Source organism: Carcharhinus amblyrhynchos, chromosome 1 (genome assembly GCF_965287045.1).
Source record: "Carcharhinus amblyrhynchos chromosome 1, sCarAmb.v2.hapA, whole genome shotgun sequence".
NCBI classification, from domain to species: domain Eukaryota; kingdom Metazoa; phylum Chordata; class Chondrichthyes; order Carcharhiniformes; family Carcharhinidae; genus Carcharhinus; species Carcharhinus amblyrhynchos.
This window is the reverse complement of record NC_137324.1, coordinates 112,082,776-112,105,384: the sequence shown is the minus strand read 5'-3', so window position 1 is coordinate 112,105,384 and position 22,609 is coordinate 112,082,776. Positions and strand designations below refer to the sequence as shown.

Sequence of the window (22,609 nt, the reverse complement as noted above, 5' to 3'; positions counted from 1 at the left end):
GGTCTGTAACTGGATATACACTAATGTATAGCTGGACATACACTGCTCTATAACTGGATATACATTGATCTATAACTGGATTTACATTGATCTATATAATTGCATATATAGTGATATATAATTGGATCTACACTGATCTATAACTGGATGTACATTTATCTATAATTGGATATACACTGATGTATAACTGGATGTACATTTATCTATAATTGGATTTACATTGATCTATATAATTGGATATACACTGATGTATAACTGGATATACACTGAGATATAACTGGATATACACTGATCTGTAACTGGATTTACATTGATCTATATAATTGGATGTACACTGACATATAACTGGATATACACTGATCTGTAACTGGATATATTGGTCTATAATGAATATACATTGATCTATAACTGGATATACACTGATATATACTTGGATATACACTGATCTATAATTAGATATACATTGATCTATAACTGGACATACACTGATGTATAACTGGACATGCATTGATATATAACTGGATCTACATTGATCTATAACTGGATATACATTGATCTATATAATTGGATATATACACTGATATATAACTGGATATACATTGGTCTATAACTGGATTTACATTGAAATGTAACTGGATATACTCTGATCTATAACTAGATATACATTGATCTATATAACTGGATATACACTGATATATAACTGGATATACACTGACCTTTAATTGGATATACATTGATCTATAACTGGATACACATTGACCTATAACTGGATATACACTGATGTATAACTGAATATAAACTGAGATATAACTGAATATACACTGATATATAACTGGATATATACAGATCTATGACTGGATTTATATTGATTTATATAATTGGATATACAGTGATATATAACTGGATAGACACTGATCTATAACTAGATATACATTGATCTATAACTGGATATACATTAATCTATAACTGATATACACTGGTATATAACTGGATATACACTGATCTATGACTGGATATATATTGATTTATAACTGGAAATACACTGATGTATAACTGGATATACACTGACCTATAACTGGATAGACATTGATCTATAATTGGATATACATTGGTCTATAACTGGATATACACTGATGCATAATTGGATATACACTGATGTATAACTGGATTTACGCTGATCTATAACTGGATATACACTGATCTATAAACCTCAATATACACTGATCTATAACTGGATATACATTGATCTATAACTGGATATACACTGATGTATAATTAGATGTACACTGAGATATAACTGGATATACACTGATCTATAACTGGATATACATTGATTGATGTAACTGGATACACATTCATGTACATGCCTTTCCCTATTTCCTGCTCTCAGGATGGAATTGTTCCAAAATGAGAATTAAAAAGTTAACTAGGCTTATACCAGGTAAGTCTAAAGCGAAATACTTTCTCCCAATCTAATAATGATTATTCGAGTGTCTCGTAGCCAAAACCCGCTATTAAGCTCCGCGATATGTATGATACATTTTTCAAGTGTTATCCCTCGTTCTGGTGACAATCAGTTCGGATCATGTAACAATTTATAAAGTCACAGTCTGGCTCTCATTGGGCTACAATCTCGGAATATTTGATCTATCACCTCTCGACATCTGAGATGTAGTAGGCTTTTTGAAGTCTGATTTGATTTAAGGGAGGGAAGCAGTTTGATTGGTCGGGCCGAAGCTCTGCCCTGAGCTAGGACACATAACACTGTGCGCCTGCAGTCAGATAGCAACAGAGCAGCCGAGTCCGAAAGAGACAGAGAGGAGCAGCGATCAGAGTGAGCCGGGCTCCACACATACACACACACACACACACATGCACAGGATGTGGGAGAGCTCCTCTCATTAGCTACCTGCAGCCGCTTGGAACAGTGTAAGCCTCAACAGCACTGACTTGGAACTTTTGGAAAAGCAACATTTGTTTCTTTTCTGGAGACAATCTATTTCCAATTCAGTGTGTCTCTCTGCTGGTTTGGTGTTTTTGTTTAAGAGGATGGGTAAATTCCACACGCTGGTGTTTGTGTGTGTCGGATGGAGCTGTTTGACTGTGGGCTTCTCGGATCTGCTGAAGGATCATTTCCGCGGGCTGAGGAGGATTGCAGGCGTGGGTGAGAATTCCAGAGACGTTGCTCCCGCTCGGGAGGGAAGCCCCATCTCCACGGGGTCTGACCTGATCCAGGACACACTGTCGGAGCACATGCTGATGCTTTATGACAAGTACAATAAAGCAGGATACCGCTTTCAGGATGGCAACACGGTCCGTAGTTACAAAGCCACTTTGGGTAAGTATATAGCGGTGGATGGGATGATGTAATGAGGGAAGGGTTGCTTTACTTGGGAGCAGAGCGTGAAACAGCATGTCTGTGACTTTATGGGAGAACTTCCTTATGCACGGATTCCCTGAGATTTTTAACCCGATCTTACTCATTGTTCAGCGATTCCAAAGAGTGTTGACCTTGGAGCACACAGAGGAAGCAGTACGTCTGAAATAGTCACTAAATAGAAGAATGAGTGCAAACTCCTGATACAATTGAATCCAAAATGTCAGTGAAACTATTGGTTCTAACTATAAGATAAAAGCAAAATACTGCGGATGCTGGATTCTCTATCCACAGATGCTGTCCGATCCGCTGAGATTTTGCAGCATTTTCTGCTTTGGTTCTAACTATAATTGTGTTACTGTCACTGTTCACCCACTCATCTTGAGTCACGCACATCAAACTGCTCTGCATTTGTAGAGGCGCTCGTGTAGAGATTGAAGTATGTTATCTGGACCAGGACATACACTCCAAAACAGTAATGTGCAGTATTGGTGTCGCATACAGGTGGGTAATATTTTTTATAAACTCAATGTAGCATTATTCCCAAGAGCCAGATTACCTGGCAGACTCATAATGGACTGAAACGGTGTTAAGTCATGGAGTGCGAACTTCATTGCCTTTTCCTAGTTTGGTTTCCCTCGCTCTGCTAAAGGCAGTGACTCATATTGGATTATGATTCAGTGAGCTGTGACAGCCGTTCAGTACCTCAATCAAATGGTGTGTATACGTGCTCTATCCAAAGGCAAGTCCTTGGTTCGTTCTCAGCTGGTGCTTCATCCTGAGCGATGTTAGCGGTGGAAAGACCATTGCGTTCCACTCTCAGGGCCAGGGCGAGAGGACAGGTCCCAAGTCTACCTCAGACAGAAGGGGAATCAAGCCCACAGCATTAGTGTTGTTCCGATCCAACAAGTCAGCCACAGCTATCCGGCGCCCTCTGAGTCAAATATCTATTCTTAATATGAGCAAGGATATGTGAGTGTTGGTGGCTGTTCGAGTATGTGACTATCCCTGGACAGAAGTGTACATTTCCACTATTCATTTCTGCATTTGCTACAGCAATAACTGCATAGCAATTAGAGGTAAGACTTCTGACCACGCCTTGTCTTCTCACTCACCCAGGGACACTGGGGGACATTGGAGTGTCATCATTGCGTTCTTGGCTGATATTGGGCAATTCTGTGGATGGAAGTTGGGTCTGTCTTGGTCTGTATGCTCAGTAGTATGCCCTGTCTAAAGTTTATTTGAGAATGGCATCTTCCCTTTTTGAAGGTTTGTGTCACTAGAAGAAAGCATGGAGTGATTTTTAAGGCACGGGTTGAGTTTAAAGGATTCAGTAACTCGCTTAAACCTCATTTTCATAGTTTGTGGTGTCAACTGAGATACTTAGACTGAAATCATGGGATGCCTGGGAGAGTGTTATGGTTATAAAGCTGTGATCTATTCAAAGGTTTCAATAGAATCATAAACCATGGGAGCAAAGCTCAGGCAGTTTATAAGTAGTTGAATCTCAAGATTAGATTAGAGTTTTGAAGTCACACTAAGGCTCTGTTTGTAGAGGAAAGAAGCTGTTCTGTTTTGAATGGTTTACACCATTTGTTCTTGCAATCATACAATTTTTGTCATACATATTTGTCCTTGCAATCAGGGTGGCATGATGGCACAGTGGTTAGCACTGCTGTCTCACAGCACGAGGGACCCAGGTTCGATTCCCAGCTTGGGTCACTATCTTTGCAGAATTTGCACATTCTTCCTGTGTCTGTGTGGGTTTCCTCTGGGTGTTCCGGTTTCCTTCCACAGTCCAAAAGATGTGCTGCTTAGGTGCATTGGCCATACTAAATTCTCCTTCAGTGTACCCAAACAGGTGCTGGAGCATGATGCCAGGGGAATTTTCACAGTAGCTTCATTGCAGTATTAATGAAAGCCTACTTGTGACACTAATGAATAAACTTAAGCTCATACAGAATGTCCAACTTGAGTGCCACACCTCAATTTTCTAGCTTGTTCTCCAGCAGCTGAATTTGAAAAAAAGGTCCTTCCAAGTCTTTTTCTTTTTAGTCTCCTTTAGAAGAATTCAATCTATGTTTGCAACTTCAATTGTGCTCATTTTTAATATTGGCTACCAGTTGAGTTGGATAAATTATAATAACATGTTGGTGTTGTTCAAATGTTAGAAACAAAGCTTGGAACATAGAAATATACAAACCAGAAAATGTACTTACAATCTACCTGGCCCTTGTTAGTCCTGTGATTTATCCAAAATCCTGTCAGATTAGCCATACAACAGGTTGACTCTTGTGACATTGTATAACTATCCAAACAAAACATTGAACAATGAAAATTTACATAACTATCAGATTATATTTGTACTATGAATATATGGATGGCACAGTGTTTAGCATTGCTGCCTCACAGCTCCAGGGACCCAGGTTCAATTCCGCCCATGGGTCACTGTCTCTGTAGAGCTTATACATTCCCCCTGTGTCTGCATGGGTTTCCTCCAGGTGCTCCAGTTTCCTTCCACAGTCCAAAGATATGCTGGTTGATTGACCCTTAGCAGAGTTAATATGTGGGGTTACAGGGATAGGGCCGAAGTCGATTTGTTGTCGGTGCAGGTTCGATGGGCCAAATGGCCTCCTTCTGCTTGTAGGGATTGTTAATTGATATTGGCACTCCTCCCCTACCCAACTTCTACCATGCACAAAGTGAATTCATACCATAACATGGGCTTTTAAGGTACATTTAGACTATAACTTTAGAGTTGTTTCTGATTTGTATGCAAGATAGAGGAAAAAAAATTAGAGAACCCATTCAATTAACGTTAATTCTATACAGCATATATCTGCCTCAGGAACAAATTACCCCTTTCTAATCAAGAAATAGTATTTGATGATCTCAAGAGAACTTTAAATAATGTCCTTTCCTTTTTGATCTGTCACCCTCATATTTATATTTATGGGCAAATCCACTCGCCGATTCATTGAGTGTAACAATAACCTATGTCTTGTACAAGTGGTGTTTAATCCTTTAGTTACTGCACTGTTTTACAGACTGTCACATGCTGTTGCTGCTTTCAGTTAAGTATTAGTTAATGACATTTTCTAATAGTCCTTTGATACTGTTTCAAGACATCACCGCTAAGAATTTTCAATGATCAGAAATGTAATTGTTCAGACAACAGTAAAAAAATCTGCAGTTGATTTTAGGTGTTGCCATTTTCCCCCAAGCATGCACAAATTTGACAATTTCAACAAATCTTATTCTTAACGTGTTATTATAACTAGGAAATATGAATAGAAATGGTGCCAATAGGCCTGGATATTATGGAGTTAATATGAAACATTGACGCTTTTCATCATTTTAGCTTCAACAAAAACAATCTGCAGGTTCTGTTTATGAATATTGAATTTTTTTTGCCTTTTTACGGAGGATAATTACGAAGAACAGAACTAGTTAGACACGTTTGCAACAGTGATGCCATAATACCATAAATCATGTTCTGCATCATGTAATTGGCTTTTGTGATTTAAGCTTTGACAAAGGACTGTCTGGATTTGAAACATCAGCTCTTTTCTCTCCTTGCAGATACTGCCAGACCTGCTGAGATTTTCTAGCATTTCTCTTTTGATTTGTGATATAAGCATTTCCCCACTTTGACTGTAACCAATACGTCAAAGCTAATTTGACCTCAGTGCAATCAAATTGTCAACTAATGAAGTACAACCTTGTAATAACACCAGACTGCATGCCACAGCCTTTTGCATGGAAAATAGTCTTTACTTTATTTATTAGTGTCACAAGTAGGCATGCACTGCAATGAAGTTACAGTGAAAATCCTTCAGTTGCCATCCTCTGGCACCTGTTCGGGTACACTGAGGGAGAATTTAGCATGGCCAATGCACCTAACCAGCGCATCATTCGGACTGTGGGAGGAAACTGGAGCACCCGGGGGAAACCTATGCGGACACGAGGAAAATTTGCAGACTCCACACAGACAGTGACTGGCAATCGAACTTGGGTCCCTGGCACTGTGAGGCAGCAGTGCTAACCACTGTGCCACCGTGCCACTCTCAGTCTCTCATGATATGGCATATTATGCATTAATAAGAATAGGTTTAATTTGTGAAAGTCCTTCATTCACACGTTGCATTGAATTTATGAAACCTGAAAGGCTCAGGAGCTAGGTTTCCTCAATATTTTGCCAGACTTTACGCCTCTGCTCAGAAGTAGTGTATTGGACTTCTGTGAAGGTTAAATTGTATGTAATAGGGAAAGAGCTCCCCCTGCCATCAGTGCCTAAATTTGACAGCTGCATACAAACTTTATCCTCAAAATCTAGTTGTGTACAGCCCTGTTGTATTCCCATTGGTGGAGCAGAGATAAATTTGTCTATAATAAAACCTGGACATAGCAGGAATGCCTATACATAACCTTAAGAGAATCAGGAGAAAGAATAAGGATTCACATTAACAAGAATGTGTATAACTCAGAGGTTCATACCAATGGGCTTTACTGTACTTGGGTGTAACTATGTTTCTACTTCACACGTTGCCTGGGAGATATGGAGTTGATTACCTTATAAAACAGAGTTAAATTATGTATCATAAATCTAATATCTGAAAGATAATGAACAGTCTGCAGTGGCCAAGATTTTATCAGCCCTGTGGGCGCTGGCATCGGGACGGCTCTCCACCGCAGTCCCTCTATCAGGCTATTTTCACAGCAGTGCCTGGGGGCAACCAGTTTACACAATTAAAGAGCCAGTTGGTGGTTGTTTTCCTGGGTCAGTCAGAACGGCTCCTGTCAAATGGAGAGGCCACCACTTGCATAGAGGCAGCCTCCCGGGCACATCCTGGGGTGGGGCCTTGGTTAGCCTCTATGGGTTAGCCTGCTGAGCCCCAGCTCAGCATCAGGTTTCTTATCAGCCTCTCCATTGTTCCCTTTGCAGCCTCAGCAGTAGATCTCAGTCCAGTGATACCTCTGAGGCTGCAGAGTAGCTGCCCGTCTGATTGGACTAGCAGTGAGGAGAGACAGCAGGGGGCTGTTCTTAGCTGGACCACAGGCCTGGTGATGGCCTCTTCATTATCATAACCGCTGCTGCCCTGCCCCACACCTATGCATGCTTGGGACACGTACAGTTCTCAATGTGGAGACTTAGCTCATGCTGGGAAAATCCCAGCCAATGTGAGTAACAATAAGCAGAAACTTACACTTAGCAAACTAACTTAAATTGCCAGATATTTATCATTCTGTTCACAACAAGCAGAAGTTAAGTTTTTCTTTTCTTACCCTAACGCATCAGATATAATAAAGATGACATGAAAGTGATAGTTATATGGAACTGAACGGTATACATGTGGTTATTTCGTAATGCTGTCAAGGAAACTAGAATGTGACAATATATACTGCTTTGCCTGTGTTGTCCAAGATCGGTATATGTCATTCTTGAAAAAGAGGAATTTTGAAGGATGTGGGAAGAAGAGTGAGAGGAAAAGATGAAGAACACCTCTGGCATGGATTAAATGTGTTGAAGTTAATGGGTCAAAAATAATCTATTTTTGTGCTATAATCCGATGCTTTAATGAAACTTTTACAATAATATTAAACAGCAATCTACATTATGATTATAGTAGCATTACCAAAGTAGCTAACAGTCAAAAAGGATTTTCAATTTGTGCCAGAGAAACAAGAACTGCTTCAATATTCTATCTCAGTCCCAAATTTGTCCAGGAGTTTCACATTCCACTTCTGTTTGTGGAATTCTATCCTAGATAATGTAATCACCTAGAACTTGATGCAGTTGTTCAAACAGTGTCAACTATCACTTGTTGAACTAGCACTGCCCAGGCATGCATTATGCCATTAAGTATCTCTGACTTATTGTTGATACCCATACAAATATATTTAGTTGTATCCTACGATTAGTTCTCCCTACGAGAAGAAGCAAATTACACAATACAACTTCCCTGGCATGGAACTACACTAGATGAAGGAATGAATTGCAGAATCTGTCCTGTAATGAGCTATCTCCAACTTATCTTTCTGTCACGCGATCTCCCTACACGGGGAATGTAGCTCTCAAGATCACACCTCATAGTTCATGACCAGCAGCAATATAATCTTGTTGCTAGCTACGGTAAATGTCCAGTATCTACAGCTTAAATTACAAATATCCTTCATGATAAAATTTTGAGCAAAGCCTTTTATTTGGAAAAGGAGATGAGCTTGATAGGTCATTTTAGATCCCTTCTCTATTTAAAGAACATCAAAACAAACGTGAATGAATTTTGATGCTATGAGATTAGTTATTTTCCTGTGGGTTTACAAAAATGATTTCAACCGTGCTGTAGCACAGTACTGGTCTCTGTTGTGCCAACAGTTGCTATGAAATAAATTGATAAATGGTTTATTGCCACACATGGTCCACTTAAATTAAAGTTTAATTCATGCACATATTTTATCATTGTGTATGGAATATTGCACATATGAATACATGGAAATGCATAAAAATCCAATCATTTGTATATATTTTAGCCAAATTACATCATATCAAAGGTAGATGAGATGTAAATTGGGACAGAACATGCATCTATAAGAGTTTATAACAGATAATGGGGTGTAGAAATTGACCCATCAGCTTCTCTGTCAATATTAGCAGAAGGGATGGGACAACTACAATAACGTCATCTGTAAAATACTCATAAATTCCCCTCAGTTGTCCACAACACAATGAATATCTGCTTATATGCTTGACAGCATCTGATCTGGCAGAGATGAGACCTAATACTATTTAATAGAGGGAGAGCAGCCTTTGGAAATGGGTAACCTTCTTTAATATCCTTGCAGTTTGGAGCTTGCCGAGTTCACTTGTTAGTGACGTGACAAAGTTCTGCAGTTAGTTTCCTCCCCTGTACACTGACACCACAGCTCAACTAGTGCAGGTGCTAGACCGATTAATGCAAGTATCTTGGACCCCAGAAAGTAGGGCAGGATCAGTGGGATAGTAATTCCAGCAGCTCAAATTCCCATTTGTTGTGGCAGCAGACTCAGACACATTTTCCAGGGTCCTTAGGCTACGTTGAAGAGTTTATCAAAATAAAATGTTTGACTGCATAAAATTGGTTGCTGAACTTTCAAATGATTCATTGTCAGTGAGATATTCCTGAGAAATGTGACAAAATGCTGTAAACATCTAACTAAAGAAGCTTTTGTAACTGAGAAGCTTTTTGTTCCCTCTCTGCACGCAAGGGGGGGTAAGAAACTCCTGCTGCAAGTGAAAAACAGCAGTGATTTTCAGTTTAATGATAGATGATTCTGGGAATTGTTTTTAATTTATATTCTGCACTACAGTATTCCACAAACACTTTGTTGTATTCTTTCAAAAAAAAAATTTGCCTTATCCAAATGTCTGTTTCTTAAAGTCTTAACGCATTTCTCTGTTTAAGCAACTTACAACTTTATTACAGGACGAATAAGTCTATAATTTAGTTAATCATTGTTAGTAACAGTTTGTTCAACACCCAACTGAATTTGAATCCAGTAGTAATGCCACCAGTTCATTGTTAATAGCTCAACAGCACCATCTTGTGTCATGTGGAGGAAAATGTCGCTTCTCAGTTTTGATTTTTTTTTATTTTGATGTTTGTGGCACTTCTCACGTTTTTCAGAGAAACTAACCATAAAAGTAAGAAAGCTGCATGTTCTGGGTTAATTTTTTTTATTATTATTCGTTCATGGGACATGGACATCGCTGGCTAGCCAGCATTTATTGCATATCCCTAGTTGCCTGAGGGCGGTTGAGAGTGAACCACATTGCTGTGGCTATGGAGTCACATGCAGGCCAGATCAGGTAAGGATGGCAGATTTCCTTCCCTAAAGGACATTAGTGAACCAGGTGGGTTTTTCCAAGGATTGGCAATGGTTTCATGGTCATCAGTAGATTCTTAATTCCAGATTATTTTTACTGAATTCAATTTCCACCATCTGCCATGGCGGGATTCGAACCCTGGTCTCCAGAACATTAGCTAAATTTCTGGATTAATAGTCTTGCAATAGTGCCATTGGCTGATTGCTTAGTGGTATGGCTATCACTATTTCTTGGGATCTTCAACATCCATCTGGACTCCAATTCGACATGTCTGCTATGCCTCTCACCAATTTTTACAGATGCACCATGGAAAGCATCCTTTCCTGATGTATCACAGCTTGGTATGGCTCTTGCTCTGTCCAAGATCCCAAGAAACTATAAAAGGGTTGTGAACATCACGCAAACCAGCCTCCCATCCGTTGACTCTGTTTACACTTTCCGCGGCTTTGGAAAAGCAGCCAGCATAATCAAAGACCCCAGGCAGTGGACATATTTTCTTCCACCTTCTTCCATTGGGAAAAAGATACAGAAGTCTGAGATCACATACCAAACAACTCAAGAACAGCTTCCTCCCTGCTGCCATTAGACTTTTGAATGGACCCACCATACGCTAATTATTCTCTGCACCCTAGCTATGACAGCAACACTATATTATGCGTTCTCTCCTTTCCTTCTCCCCTGTGTATTCTATGTACATGATGTGGAGATGCCGGCATTGGACTGGGATAGGCACAGTTAGAAGTCTCATAACACCAGGTTAAAGTCCAACAGGTTTATTTGGTAGCACGAGCTTTCAGAGCACTGCTCTTCATCAAGTGAGTGGAGGATTGGGTTCACAAACAGGGCATATCTAGACACAGACTCAATTTACAGGATAATGGTTGGAATGTGAGTCTTAATAGGTAATCAAGTCTTTACAGATGCAGACAGTTTGAGTGAAGAGAGGGTTAAGTACAGATTATAGAGGTGTGGATTGTCTCAAGCCAGGATAGCTAGTGAGATTTTGCAACCCCAGGCAAGTTGTGGAGGCTACAAGTAATGTGACATAAATCCAAGATCCCAGTTGAGGCCATCCTCATGTGTGCGGAACTTGGCTATTAGTTTCTGCTTGGCAATTCTACTTTGTCATGTGTCCTGAAGGCCACCTTGGAGAATGCTTACCCGAAAGTCAAAGGCTGAATGCCCTTGACTGCTGAATGTTCCCCGACAGGAAGGGAACATTCCCTCCTGGTGATTGTCAAATGGTGTTCATTCATCCATTGATATAGTGTCTGCATAGTCTTGCCAATCATACCTCGGGACATCTTCTCCTACAGCATATCAGGTAGGCAATATTGGCCGAATCGCAGAAGTATGTACCGTGTACCTGGTGGATGGTTTCCCATGTGAAATGATGGCATTCATGTTAATGATCTGACACATCTTGCAGAGGTTGCTGTGGCAGGGTTGTGTGGTGTTGTAGTCACTGATCTCCTGAAGGCTGGATAGTTTGCTGCGTACAATGTTCTATTTGACATTGCACGATTGAAGGCCAGAAGTGGGGGTGTGGAGATGGCCTTGGCGAGATATTCGCCTTTAACAATGATGTGTTGCAGGCTCTGGAGAAGATGTTGTGGCTTCTCCGCTCCAGGAAAGCACTGAATGACGAAGGGTACTCTGTCCGCCGTGTCTCGTGTTTGTCTTCCAAGGAGGTTGGGGCGGTTTTACCGCAAATCCCAAGAGACCAACAGCGAATCCAATGAGAAAGCCAATGAACTGGAACAGCTGATAGAGAGATCCATGGTGCAGCAACCCAGGAGGAAAGAGTTGAATTGGACTCCTCTGGAAGGCCGCTGCTCTCAACATGTATGCCCAACCCGTCAGGAGGTGCGCCAATGCAGATTCATCAGCTGCACTCACAAGACAGCCCTGAACTTCGCCCAAGCACAACACAACACCATCCGTGCTCTCAAGACCAACCGCAACATTGTCATCAAACCAGCAGACAAAGGAGGGGGCCACTGTCATACGGAACAGAATGGATGACTGCAAAGAGGTGTACTAACAACTGAACAATGGGGAACACTTCAGACAGTTACCTGCAAATCGAACCAAAGAACACACCCATCAACTCAATACTCTAATCAAGACCTTTGATCTGGACCTTCAGAGTACCCTCCATGCTGTCACCCCATGGACTCATCGCGTTGGAGGGCTCCACTGCCTCCTGAAGATACACAAGGCCAACTCACACGGCCATCCAATTGAATCCAGTAATGAGACCCTGTGTGAGAACCTCTCTGGCTATGTTGAGGGCACCCTGAAATCTATCATATGAAGAAACCCAGCTTCTGTTGCAGCACGATGGAATTCTTACAGAAACTCAGCACCCATGGAGCAGTTGAACCAGGAGCACTCCTCGTCACAATGGATGTCTCAGCTCTCTACACCAACATCACCCAACATGACGACATTGCTGCAACTGCCTCAGTACTCAATGCCGACAACTGCCAATCTCCAGATGCAATTATAAAACCTATCCACTTTATCATGGATCACAACGTCTTCACCTTCAACAACCAGTTCTTCATCTGGACACACAGAACAGCCATGGGCACCAAATTTGCACCTCAGTATGTCAATATCTTCATGCACAGGTTCAAACAAGACTTCTTCACTGCACAGCACCTTCAACCGATGCTATACACTAGATACATTGATGACATTTTCTTCCTTTGGACTCATGGTGAACAATTACAGAAACAACTATATGATGACATCAACAAGTTCATCCCACCATCAGACCCACCATGGACTACTCTCCAGAATTGGCGCATCTCCATCAAGGATAGTCACCTCAGCACTTCACCAAAGCAAGCCCACGGAAAACCTCACGATGTTCCACTTCCCCAGCTTCCACTCTAAACGGATAAAGAAGCCATCCCTACGGACGAGCCCTCCGTATACACAAGAGCTGCTCAAATGAGGAGAATCGCAACAGACACCTACAGATGCTGAAAGAAGCCATCATAAGAACAGGATATGGTGCTCGACTCATCGATCAACAGTTCCGACACGCCACAGTGAGAAACCGCACTGACCTCCTCAGAAGACAAACACGGGACACGGTGGACAGAGTACCGTTCGTTGTCCAGTACTTCCCTGGAACGGAGAAGCTATGACATCTTCTCCGAAGCCTTCAACATGTCATCGATGAAGACCAATTCTTGCCAAGGCCATCTCCACACCCCCACTTCTTGCCTTCAAACAACCTCAAACAGACCATTGTTCACAACAAACTACCCAGCCTTCAGGAGAACAGAGACCACGACACCACACAACCCTGCTACAGCAATCTATGCAAGACATGCTGGATCATTGACATGGATGACATCATCACACGTGAGAACACCATCCACCAGGTACACGGTACATAATCTTGCAAATCGGCCAACATTGTCTACCTGATACGCTGAAGGAAAGGATGTTCCGCGGCATGTACATTGGAGAGACCATGCAGACGCTATGACAACGGATGAATGGACATTGCTCGACAGTCACCAGGCAGGAGCGTTCCATTCCAGTGGGGGAACACTTCGGCAATCATGGGCATTCAGCCTCTGATCTTCAGGTAAGCGTTTTCCAAGGCGGCCTTCAAGACACACGACAATGCAGAATCGCCAAGCAGAAACTGATAGCCATTTCCGCACACAAGAGGACGGTCTCAATCAGGATCTTGGGTTCACGTCACACTATCTGTAACCTCCATGACTTGCCTGGGCTTGCAAAATTTGACTGGCTGTCCTGTCTGGTGACAATACACATCTCTTTAACCTGTGCTTAACTCTCTCCCCACTCACATTGTCTGCACCTGTAAAGACTTGATTACTTATTAAGGCTCGCATTCCAACCATTATCTTGTAAACTGAGTCTGTGTTTATATATACTATGTTTGTGAACCAAATTCTCCACTCACCTAATGAAGGGCAGCGCTCTGAAAGTCCATGCTAACAAATAAACCTGTTGGACTTTAACCCGGTGTTGTGAGACTTCTTACTGTATTCTATGTACGGCATGCTTTGTCTGTATAGCATGCAAGAAACTATACTTCTCCCTGTATCCCAATACATGTGTCTATAATAAATCAAATAGAATCTCAGTTTAACATTTCATCTAAAATATGTTCATATGATATTGGAATGTCATCTAAGATTATATTCTGATGTCCTGGGATAAAAATTTGTACGTGTTGCACAATGGGTGTAACAATGACAAAATTGACCTGTATTCAATCTTTATGGGCATTCTAGCCACCACCAGTATCTTCAGGTGCAGTCTTTGGGCTGCCACCTAAAACAGGTATTTGGTCCTTTGCATATATTGATGATAAGCCTAAAGCCACTGCTGGTGAGACAAGCAGCCTGATATTTACTTTGTTTCAATTGGCAAGATGCGACTGGACACGTAATTAATATAAGGATGTGTGGGTTAGGTGCATTGGCCATGCTAAATTGCCTCTTAGTGTCCTGGGACGTGTAGGTTAGTGGGATTAGAGGGGTAAATATGTAGGGTTATAGGAAAGGGCCTAAGTGGGATTGCTGTTGGTGCAGACTTGATGGGCTGAATGGCCTCATTCTCAACTGCAGGGTTTTCATGACAAAGTCTCATGTTTGGTTGTCCAATGTGGCCATATTGTCCAAAAAATGTTTTGTTTTCATCGCTCTGACTTAGAAGCAATAAATGTATATAAATGTAATGGCACCCACTATCATGTTTAGAACCCTGATTACCCCTATGCAGTGAGTTGATCTCATTATTCAAATGTATAACTTCATAAAAATACAACATTTCAAAATAATTATAACTTCATTTCAATTGTAGAACTTGAATTAATGCCTCATCATAATGTTGAACAAGTGATTTAATTCTTCACCTACCAACAGGTTTTTGTCCACTAATGTATCTGGATGGAATAACACTTATTAACATAGAAACAACAGTCCAGAAGGGTAATGTGTAGCATAACATAAAGGAATCTGTTTATGAAGTGGACAATTAATTGTATCGTTAATGCTGCAATATTACTGTATGCAAGCATTGATATGACTGGATATTTGATCTATCATTATTTTATTATTATTATAGGGTGGATTGGAGACAAGCAACTGCACATTTTTAATCTGACATCTCTGACAAAATCTGAAGACATTTTGTCTGCTACCTTGCATTATTATACAGCTGATCTCGTAAACAACAGCAATATTTGCCCTTACTCAAAGGGCTGCCATCATCATCATTTACACAGAAAACAAGTCAACATTGATCTTTCAATCTGGGTTTTTGCCACTGCTGATAACAACACCAGAATTCTGGGTCACTATGTGATCAATGCATCCACTTTTTACCGAGACTTTCTCTCTTGGCAGTGGAAAGACATCACACGAGTGGTCAACAATGTGAAGTCAAATGATGATCTTTTGATTGGAATTGAGATCATGCCTTCTGGTCCAACCTTATGGAAACAGTTGCTTTCAAACCGTTCACCCTACATCTTGGTGTATGCAAATGATTCAGCAATTTCAGAACTGGACAGTGTGGTGAGCACCCTTCAAAGACACCGGGGATCATTTGTCACCAAAGTGCAGAGTTTTGGAGTTAATGCCGCAAACAGGACATTTGAAGTAAGAAAGAAACGATCAACTAACTTACTCATGCCCTTGCACAATAATGAGTTACCTGGTGCAGAGTACCAGTACAATGAGGCTAGTGCATGGGAGACAAGAAGGCCGTATAAAAAGCTGCATCCTCGGCCAGCAGACAGGCAGAGAAAGGCAAAGCAGAGGAAAGGCAACAGGCAGAAGTCACAGACTCTTCAATATGATGAGCAAACATTGAGGAAGGCAAGACGGAGACAGTGGAATGAACCCAGAAATTGTGCTCGCCGTTACCTGAAAGTGGATTTTGCAGACATTGGATGGAGTGAATGGATAATCTCTCCCAAGTCTTTTGATGCCTATTATTGTGCAGGTGCCTGCCAGTTCCCAATGCTGAAGGTGGGTATTCTCATTTTTTATATTGTAATTTTCTCCCTCTTTCTTGGCTGGCATGGTGGTACAGTGGTTAGCACTGCTGCCTCACAGCACCAGTGACCCAGGCTCAATTCCGGCCTCAGGGCACTGTCTGTGTGGAGTTTGCATGTTCTCCCCATTCAACATAGGTTTCCTCCGGGTGCTCCAGTTTCCTCCCACACTCCAAAGATGTGCAGATTAGTTTGATTGGCCTTGCTAAATTGCTCCGTAGTGTCCCAGGGTGTGTAGGCTGGAGGGATTAGTGGGGTAAATATGTGAGATTATGGGGATAGGGCCTGGGTAGGATTGTTGTCCGTGTGGATTCAATAGGCCGAATGTAGGGACCCTATGGTCCTTTTGGTCCCTATGTCATGTGAATTTAGCAGGTAGCCTACTCCCCAGCATATGCCAATATTACATTCTAACCAGCTAATAAGAAATACATGGGGCTGACCTTAATGGATCCCTGTAGATGAAGAAAGCCATTCAGTCCTTCCAATTTACAGACAGAAATGCTAGCTTGTAAATATTTGGCCCACTTTAGCCAAATTCATGGCTCTGTTATTTTAATGGAGGAGTTAATCTATTTATTGGAATCAGATTAATGCCTCAGGAAATACAACAGAATGAGAATTGGCTACAGCACATCAAGCATTCATGACGCAAGATCGCCAACATTAAGCTGTACATATTTTCATCAAGTCATATTCTATTGTACAAATCATACCATATAATAACTTTAAGAAGTCTTTCTTTATACAGTTAAAACTGTGAACTTTAGGGGAGAGGAGATTTTCTCCAGAAACTTGAATTCTACAGTTGTAGAAGGATTTTGTTTATAGAAACATGGGGTGAGCCATTCAGTCATTTAAGCCTCTTCCATCATGCAATTAAATCATTACTGATGCAAAATGTTGGGAGTTAAGGAGTCAGCTCCCAATGCTTATTTTATTCACTAGACGCCATCCATAAGAAAGATGGAACGATAAAATAATTTTCAAAGGTGTTACTATAAAATCTTTTTCCCCTCTTCTTTTAGTCATTGAGACCTTCAAATCATGCTACAATTCAGAGTATAGTGAGAGCAGTGGGCGTTGTTCCAGGGATTCCAGAACCATGCTGCGTACCTGAGAAAATGTCATCATTAAGCATCCTCTTTGTCGATGAAAACAAGAATATTGTCTTGAAGGTCTACCCAAACATGACAGTGGAGTCATGCGCTTGCAGATAACCTCACAGGAGCTTTGATTCTGGGTTTGCACTGCTGACATTTTTGTGTTCTTGTCTTTTTCATTCTGAGTGACAAAAAAGAAGTCTTCCAACAAATGAAAACTGAATGGTGCCTTTAGCTGAAAGGGAATGAAAGATAATTTATCGTTTTATTTACAAACCCATTCACCTACATTAAATATGCAGTTTACTGAACCAACAGCAAATTGAAGCAATAGAGGTCTGTGTCTGGAATTCAGAATTCTGAGACAGAACTGCATTTATTATAGATTTCTTTTAAACTCTTAAAGACTCGATAATATAAATTGCCATTGTACTTCGAAAGATTGTGTTTTATGGTTGATTTATGACTTTTCTCCCCCTAATCCCCACTTGCATCCCATCCATCCAGCCAATCACAGAATGTGATGAACATTTTATTTTAGTCTTTGTATTTTATTGCAGTACTCTTAAATAATTAAATCATTTGAAATATAAAGCAGCTACATGAATCAATGCAAATGTATTATTTGAAAAAAAAATCAATTTATTTGCTAAAATACAACAGGGCATGTTCAATGCACAATATTTTATTTACTATTAATGAGCAACATTTTAAATGCAAAATATTTGTGAAGATGTTGCATGATCTAAGAAATTCACTTTAAACAAGTAAGGAAACCCAGTACTCTGGGGTTACAGAATGTTTGCTTGAGCTGCTAAACACCATTCAGATATAGCTACAACTAACTAGGGTACTCCTGTAGCTGCAGAGCTGCAATGGTTTAGAAGCATCCATTCCACTTCCAATTGGCCAAATCAGTTCTGTCAGAACTGAAGCAAGCACATCATTGTTAACCCCAGGAATCAACCTGGGGATAAGTACATTTGTGGCCAATTAGTGAAAACAAACTAAGATTTTGCCTCCTGAATTGACCCACTTACTACCAAATCAATGAAACAAACAAGGGAGATATGTGAGACTATCATATCTGGAATAATTACTCTCCCCACTCTGCTCTTGATGGACCGTCCTATTCATAACAAAGTGCTTTGCAATAAAGTAGTTAATTTCATTGGCTTAAAAATTAGCCTTTTTGCTATTCAAATCAAAACTGGTACCTGTTCAGCCCCATTTATGGTTCTATTTTTCACTGTTACCTAATATTGTTTTAGCAACATTTATTTACAAATAAATCCCCTACGATTTAAGTCTTCATTCAGACTAAACAGACTGGAGTATGCTCAAAAAGGCAAAATCTGTCCTTTGTAATTATGCTTAATATATGCTGCTTTATTCAAATAATATACTTATTGATGTAAAGTAAGTCATTCGTGAATATGTCGTACCTATATATGTTTTTAAAGACTACAAAACATCTATTTTATCATTAAAATAAGATTGAGGAAGAATTAATTGTGATTTAACTTTAGCGTCTGGCACAATTGATAAACATTTGTCCATCAGCTATTATGCAGGTAAGCAGTGCCGTCAGTATCTGCAGGTTCCTCCAGCAATGATACTCAAGCTTACCCTTCAGAATGCACCATCTATATTAATAGGTTACATTTCATTTTCCAGATGTAAAAAAAAATGTCCCTGAAATGGGCAGCATGTATTTTCATTGCAAACTTTACAGTGAGCAGCAATGTACAACTTCCATCACCTTTTGTTTTATTTTCACTGAGTTGGACTTAAATTTGGGCTCCAACTTTGTCTTAAACCACTGTCTTATATCATTAATTTCTTTAATGTAAAGATAAATGTAAGTGAAAGGTGTGAATTATTAGGATTTAATGAAACTTATTGCATTCCACTTGTCAGTCCACATTTACAAATATTTGATTGTGGAAGTAAAGAAACTTATCCAGGCCTTACTTGGAACTAATTTTCTTCAAGTGAAATGAGTTGAACACCAGGCATCACTTGAGTCTGTATGGACTTGAGAGGTCTGACTAGATCCTTTATATGTACCTGAAACCAAGTGGAAACAACAAAGTTGTTAACATTGGCCCTTGAGCATGGTGCCTTACAATATTAATATTTTAATGAGTATGTTTATAATCCAATAGAGGAATTCTCTTTAGATAATGTATCATTTTCAATATTATTTTATGCTAACCATTCATATTGCCTGTCAGGTGAGTTTACCCTCATGTTGATCCCAAAGATGAGTTCTAGATCCAAGTGTCAATTGTTTTTAAGCATTTTATAACAGTAAGAATATCTTCATTTCTTTATATGAGTATTCAATAGTCAGACATTTTGTTAGAGGAAAAGTATTTTATAATCATTTCAGAAAAGGTAATCACCCATGTAATTTTTCAATAATTTTTTAAAATTCAAATATATTTTCGCTATTTAAGCAGGTACGTATTTGAGTACATCGAGTAATTGTAATTCTTGTTTTGTATATAGTTCTATTTTCGAATTGTTACAAAAGTGGACATGTTTCTTAAATTGCCAAAATCAATTGCCAATTGAAAAACAGGTTAATTAAATGAATGTTTCCCATTTCACGCTTTCTGATTTAAATAGTTTACACTGCGTTAAACTAATGTAAGACAAATTGCATGTTTTCCCTTATAAAAATTCTAATATATCTATATAGTATGTAGTATTACACAGACCTCTGTAAAGCAGTTTGTCTGTGTATCTTTCTGTTTTTCAAAATTTAAGCAAATTTGCCAACTTAAAAAAGTAACTCCATTTTAAATAGTACAATTTTTTGTTATTAAAATATTACAAATAATAATGTTTCCAATTTTAACTTTGGTCATAAGGCAACAATATTTAAAGGTGGATGAAATGAAATGACTTTGTATTGTTTAAGTGCATTTGTATGTCCATCAACATATATTACAATATATTTTCAATTTTTCTGTGATTTGGATAGTGTATTGTTTTGATTTAGCTGCAGCAGATTTTTTTTAAAAAAATCGACATTTCATTAATTTGTAAAGAATTTCCTGTAAACATTTAGTTGATATGTAATATTGTACAATATGTTTTAAACTACTACATATTTGTATATGGAAAGAAACCCTGTTGAAATGCCTTTTTAATTTATTTTATGTTTGGCTGCAGTTTATTTTCCCCTGTTTTGCAGTTTCACCATTTGGTTGCAGTAATGTTTATTAAAGAGTAATAATATTAGCTTCAGTATCCTGAACACTACAAAGCATCTGAAATGAAACTGTGAAGGGCACTTGTCACTACTGATGTCTGAGCTTTCTTGTTTAATAGTGTTTTGTTGCATTAATGGATACCTTCCTTACAATCTTTGGAAATGAATAAATTTAGTTACGTAACTGAAAAAAAATCACCATTCTTTCCTTGCTGTGTTTTATCAGAGCTAAATCCTCTTCATGTCAGGAATGGTTTACAAAGCTTGCTTTGTTTTCTTTCTCACTGTGGTTCTGTTCTGTTAGAACAATATTAACCCAGTTCTTATTGCTTTTTCCCCTCCCATTTATTTCTCTAATTTTTCTGAAATATCTCCAAATTCTCTCATCTCCTGAAGACATTGGAGTCTGGTACACATGATAGCAAGTGCCACCAGGATAGCATCATAGTCAGCATTGAAAGAGCATTGCATATGAAGAACCCTAGTTCAGTCATTCTTTCATAAGTATATTGCCCCACCACTGGCCTGGCCAAAATCGGCAAACTCACAACACATGAGGGATTAAGTTTGAAATTTCTTGATATATGTGACTCAGTTCCATACTGGGTGCTGCATTTACCTAACTATGGCTTCAGATTAGTCAGTATTTTAACCTCTAACATCATTATGCACTTGACTAATCAAATTCTGAATTAGAATATTTTTCCAATACTAATACTCTTGGCTGAAAGTATGAAGTATTTAAAAAGTCAGAATGGTCCCAATATAAAATAGGATATTTCTAACATTATTATAAAATGATTTGATTAGATCAAAATATGTAACCAGTTGGCATGTGTTGCATTAGATTGATAGTTGTGAAGTTGATTGCATGAAAGCAATGAGAAAAAGAATACAGATGTAAGGTCTTCCACATTGATAGACAAATATGGTCACTAGTGGGACTGTCCATTTCTAACGGTAAAGGGGAAAGTATTTCACCCAATGACAATTATTGACTATATATTCAAATCTACATAAAGATACTGGCAAAAGGATAATCAAATATTGGAATCACCTCATGTCAAAACAAGCCATTTTAATTCTGCAATATTATTTAGTACTTAGATCACTTTATAAAATTTGATTGAGCCATGCCTTTGAAAGGATATTATTATGTTGGTGAGTGCACAGATTTGCCTTACATTCAATGGCATTACCATCACTGAATCCCCCATATCACCACCATTGATCAGAAACTGAGCTGAATCAGCCATACAAGAAATACAAGAGCAGATTAGAGGTTGGGAATTCTGTGCCGAGTGACTCACCACCTGCCTCTCCAAAGCCTGTTTACATGGTACAAGCCAGGAGATGGATGGAATACTCGCCAAATGCCTGAATGAGTCCAGTTGTAACAACAATCAAGAAACTCGACACTATCCAGGACAAAGCAGCCCACTTGACTGGTATTCAATCCAGCAGCATAAACTTCACTCAAAACGCATTACTGTAACTCACTAGCGTCATTTGACAGCACCTTCCATACTCACAACCTCCACCACCCAGAAGGACGAGGGGAACAAATGCATGTATATACTATCATGTGCATGTTCTCCTCCAAGTAACACGCTATTTTGACTATATTGCTTTTCCTTCATTGTTGCTGGGTCAAAATCCTGAAAATCTTTTCCTAACAGCACTGTGGATGTATCTACACCACACGCTCTGCAGCAACTTAAGAAGGTGGTTCACCACTATCTTCAAAGGGCAATTAAGTAGGGCAATAGATGCTGGTGTGACCAGCAATGCCCAATCTCAAGAAAGAATAAATTTGAAAAGGAAATGAGTATATATGATTATTCAAGAACTAGTGCTCACAAATTAAACTTGCTTTCATCAAAAAAAATGGTTGAAATAAAGCCTGTTGAACAATTCTGTAGAAGAGTAATGCATAAAGCAATGCACATGGAACGTTATTCGGAAGGGCAGTAGCAGTCATACC

General features: G+C 39.4%; 1 protein-coding gene across 1 annotated transcript; it reads left to right on the top strand.

Moving 5' to 3' along the window:
- Positions 1-1,853: 1,853 nt before the first annotated feature.
- On the top strand, positions 1,854-20,766 carry bmp3 (bone morphogenetic protein 3). Its single transcript, XM_080191173.1, has 3 exons — positions 1,854-2,338; positions 15,366-16,273; positions 17,328-20,766. The coding sequence occupies exons 1-3, from the start codon at positions 2,050-2,052 to the stop codon at positions 17,517-17,519; spliced, it is 1,389 nt and encodes a 462-aa protein (XP_080047299.1). The 5' UTR covers positions 1,854-2,049; the 3' UTR covers positions 17,520-20,766.
- Positions 20,767-22,609: the final 1,843 nt, after the last annotated feature.

Bases quoted from the DNA above. Each gene is read 5' to 3' on its own strand.
- bmp3 (XM_080191173.1), top strand. From the start codon at position 2,050: ATGGGTAAATTCCACACGCTGGTGTTTGTGTGTGTCGGATGGAGCTGT. The intron at 2,339-15,365 runs GTAAGTATATAG...TTATTATTATAG, and splicing joins TAGTTACAAAGCCACTTTGG to GGTGGATTGGAGACAAGCAA. The intron at 16,274-17,327 runs GTGGGTATTCTC...CTCTTCTTTTAG, and splicing joins GCCAGTTCCCAATGCTGAAG to TCATTGAGACCTTCAAATCA.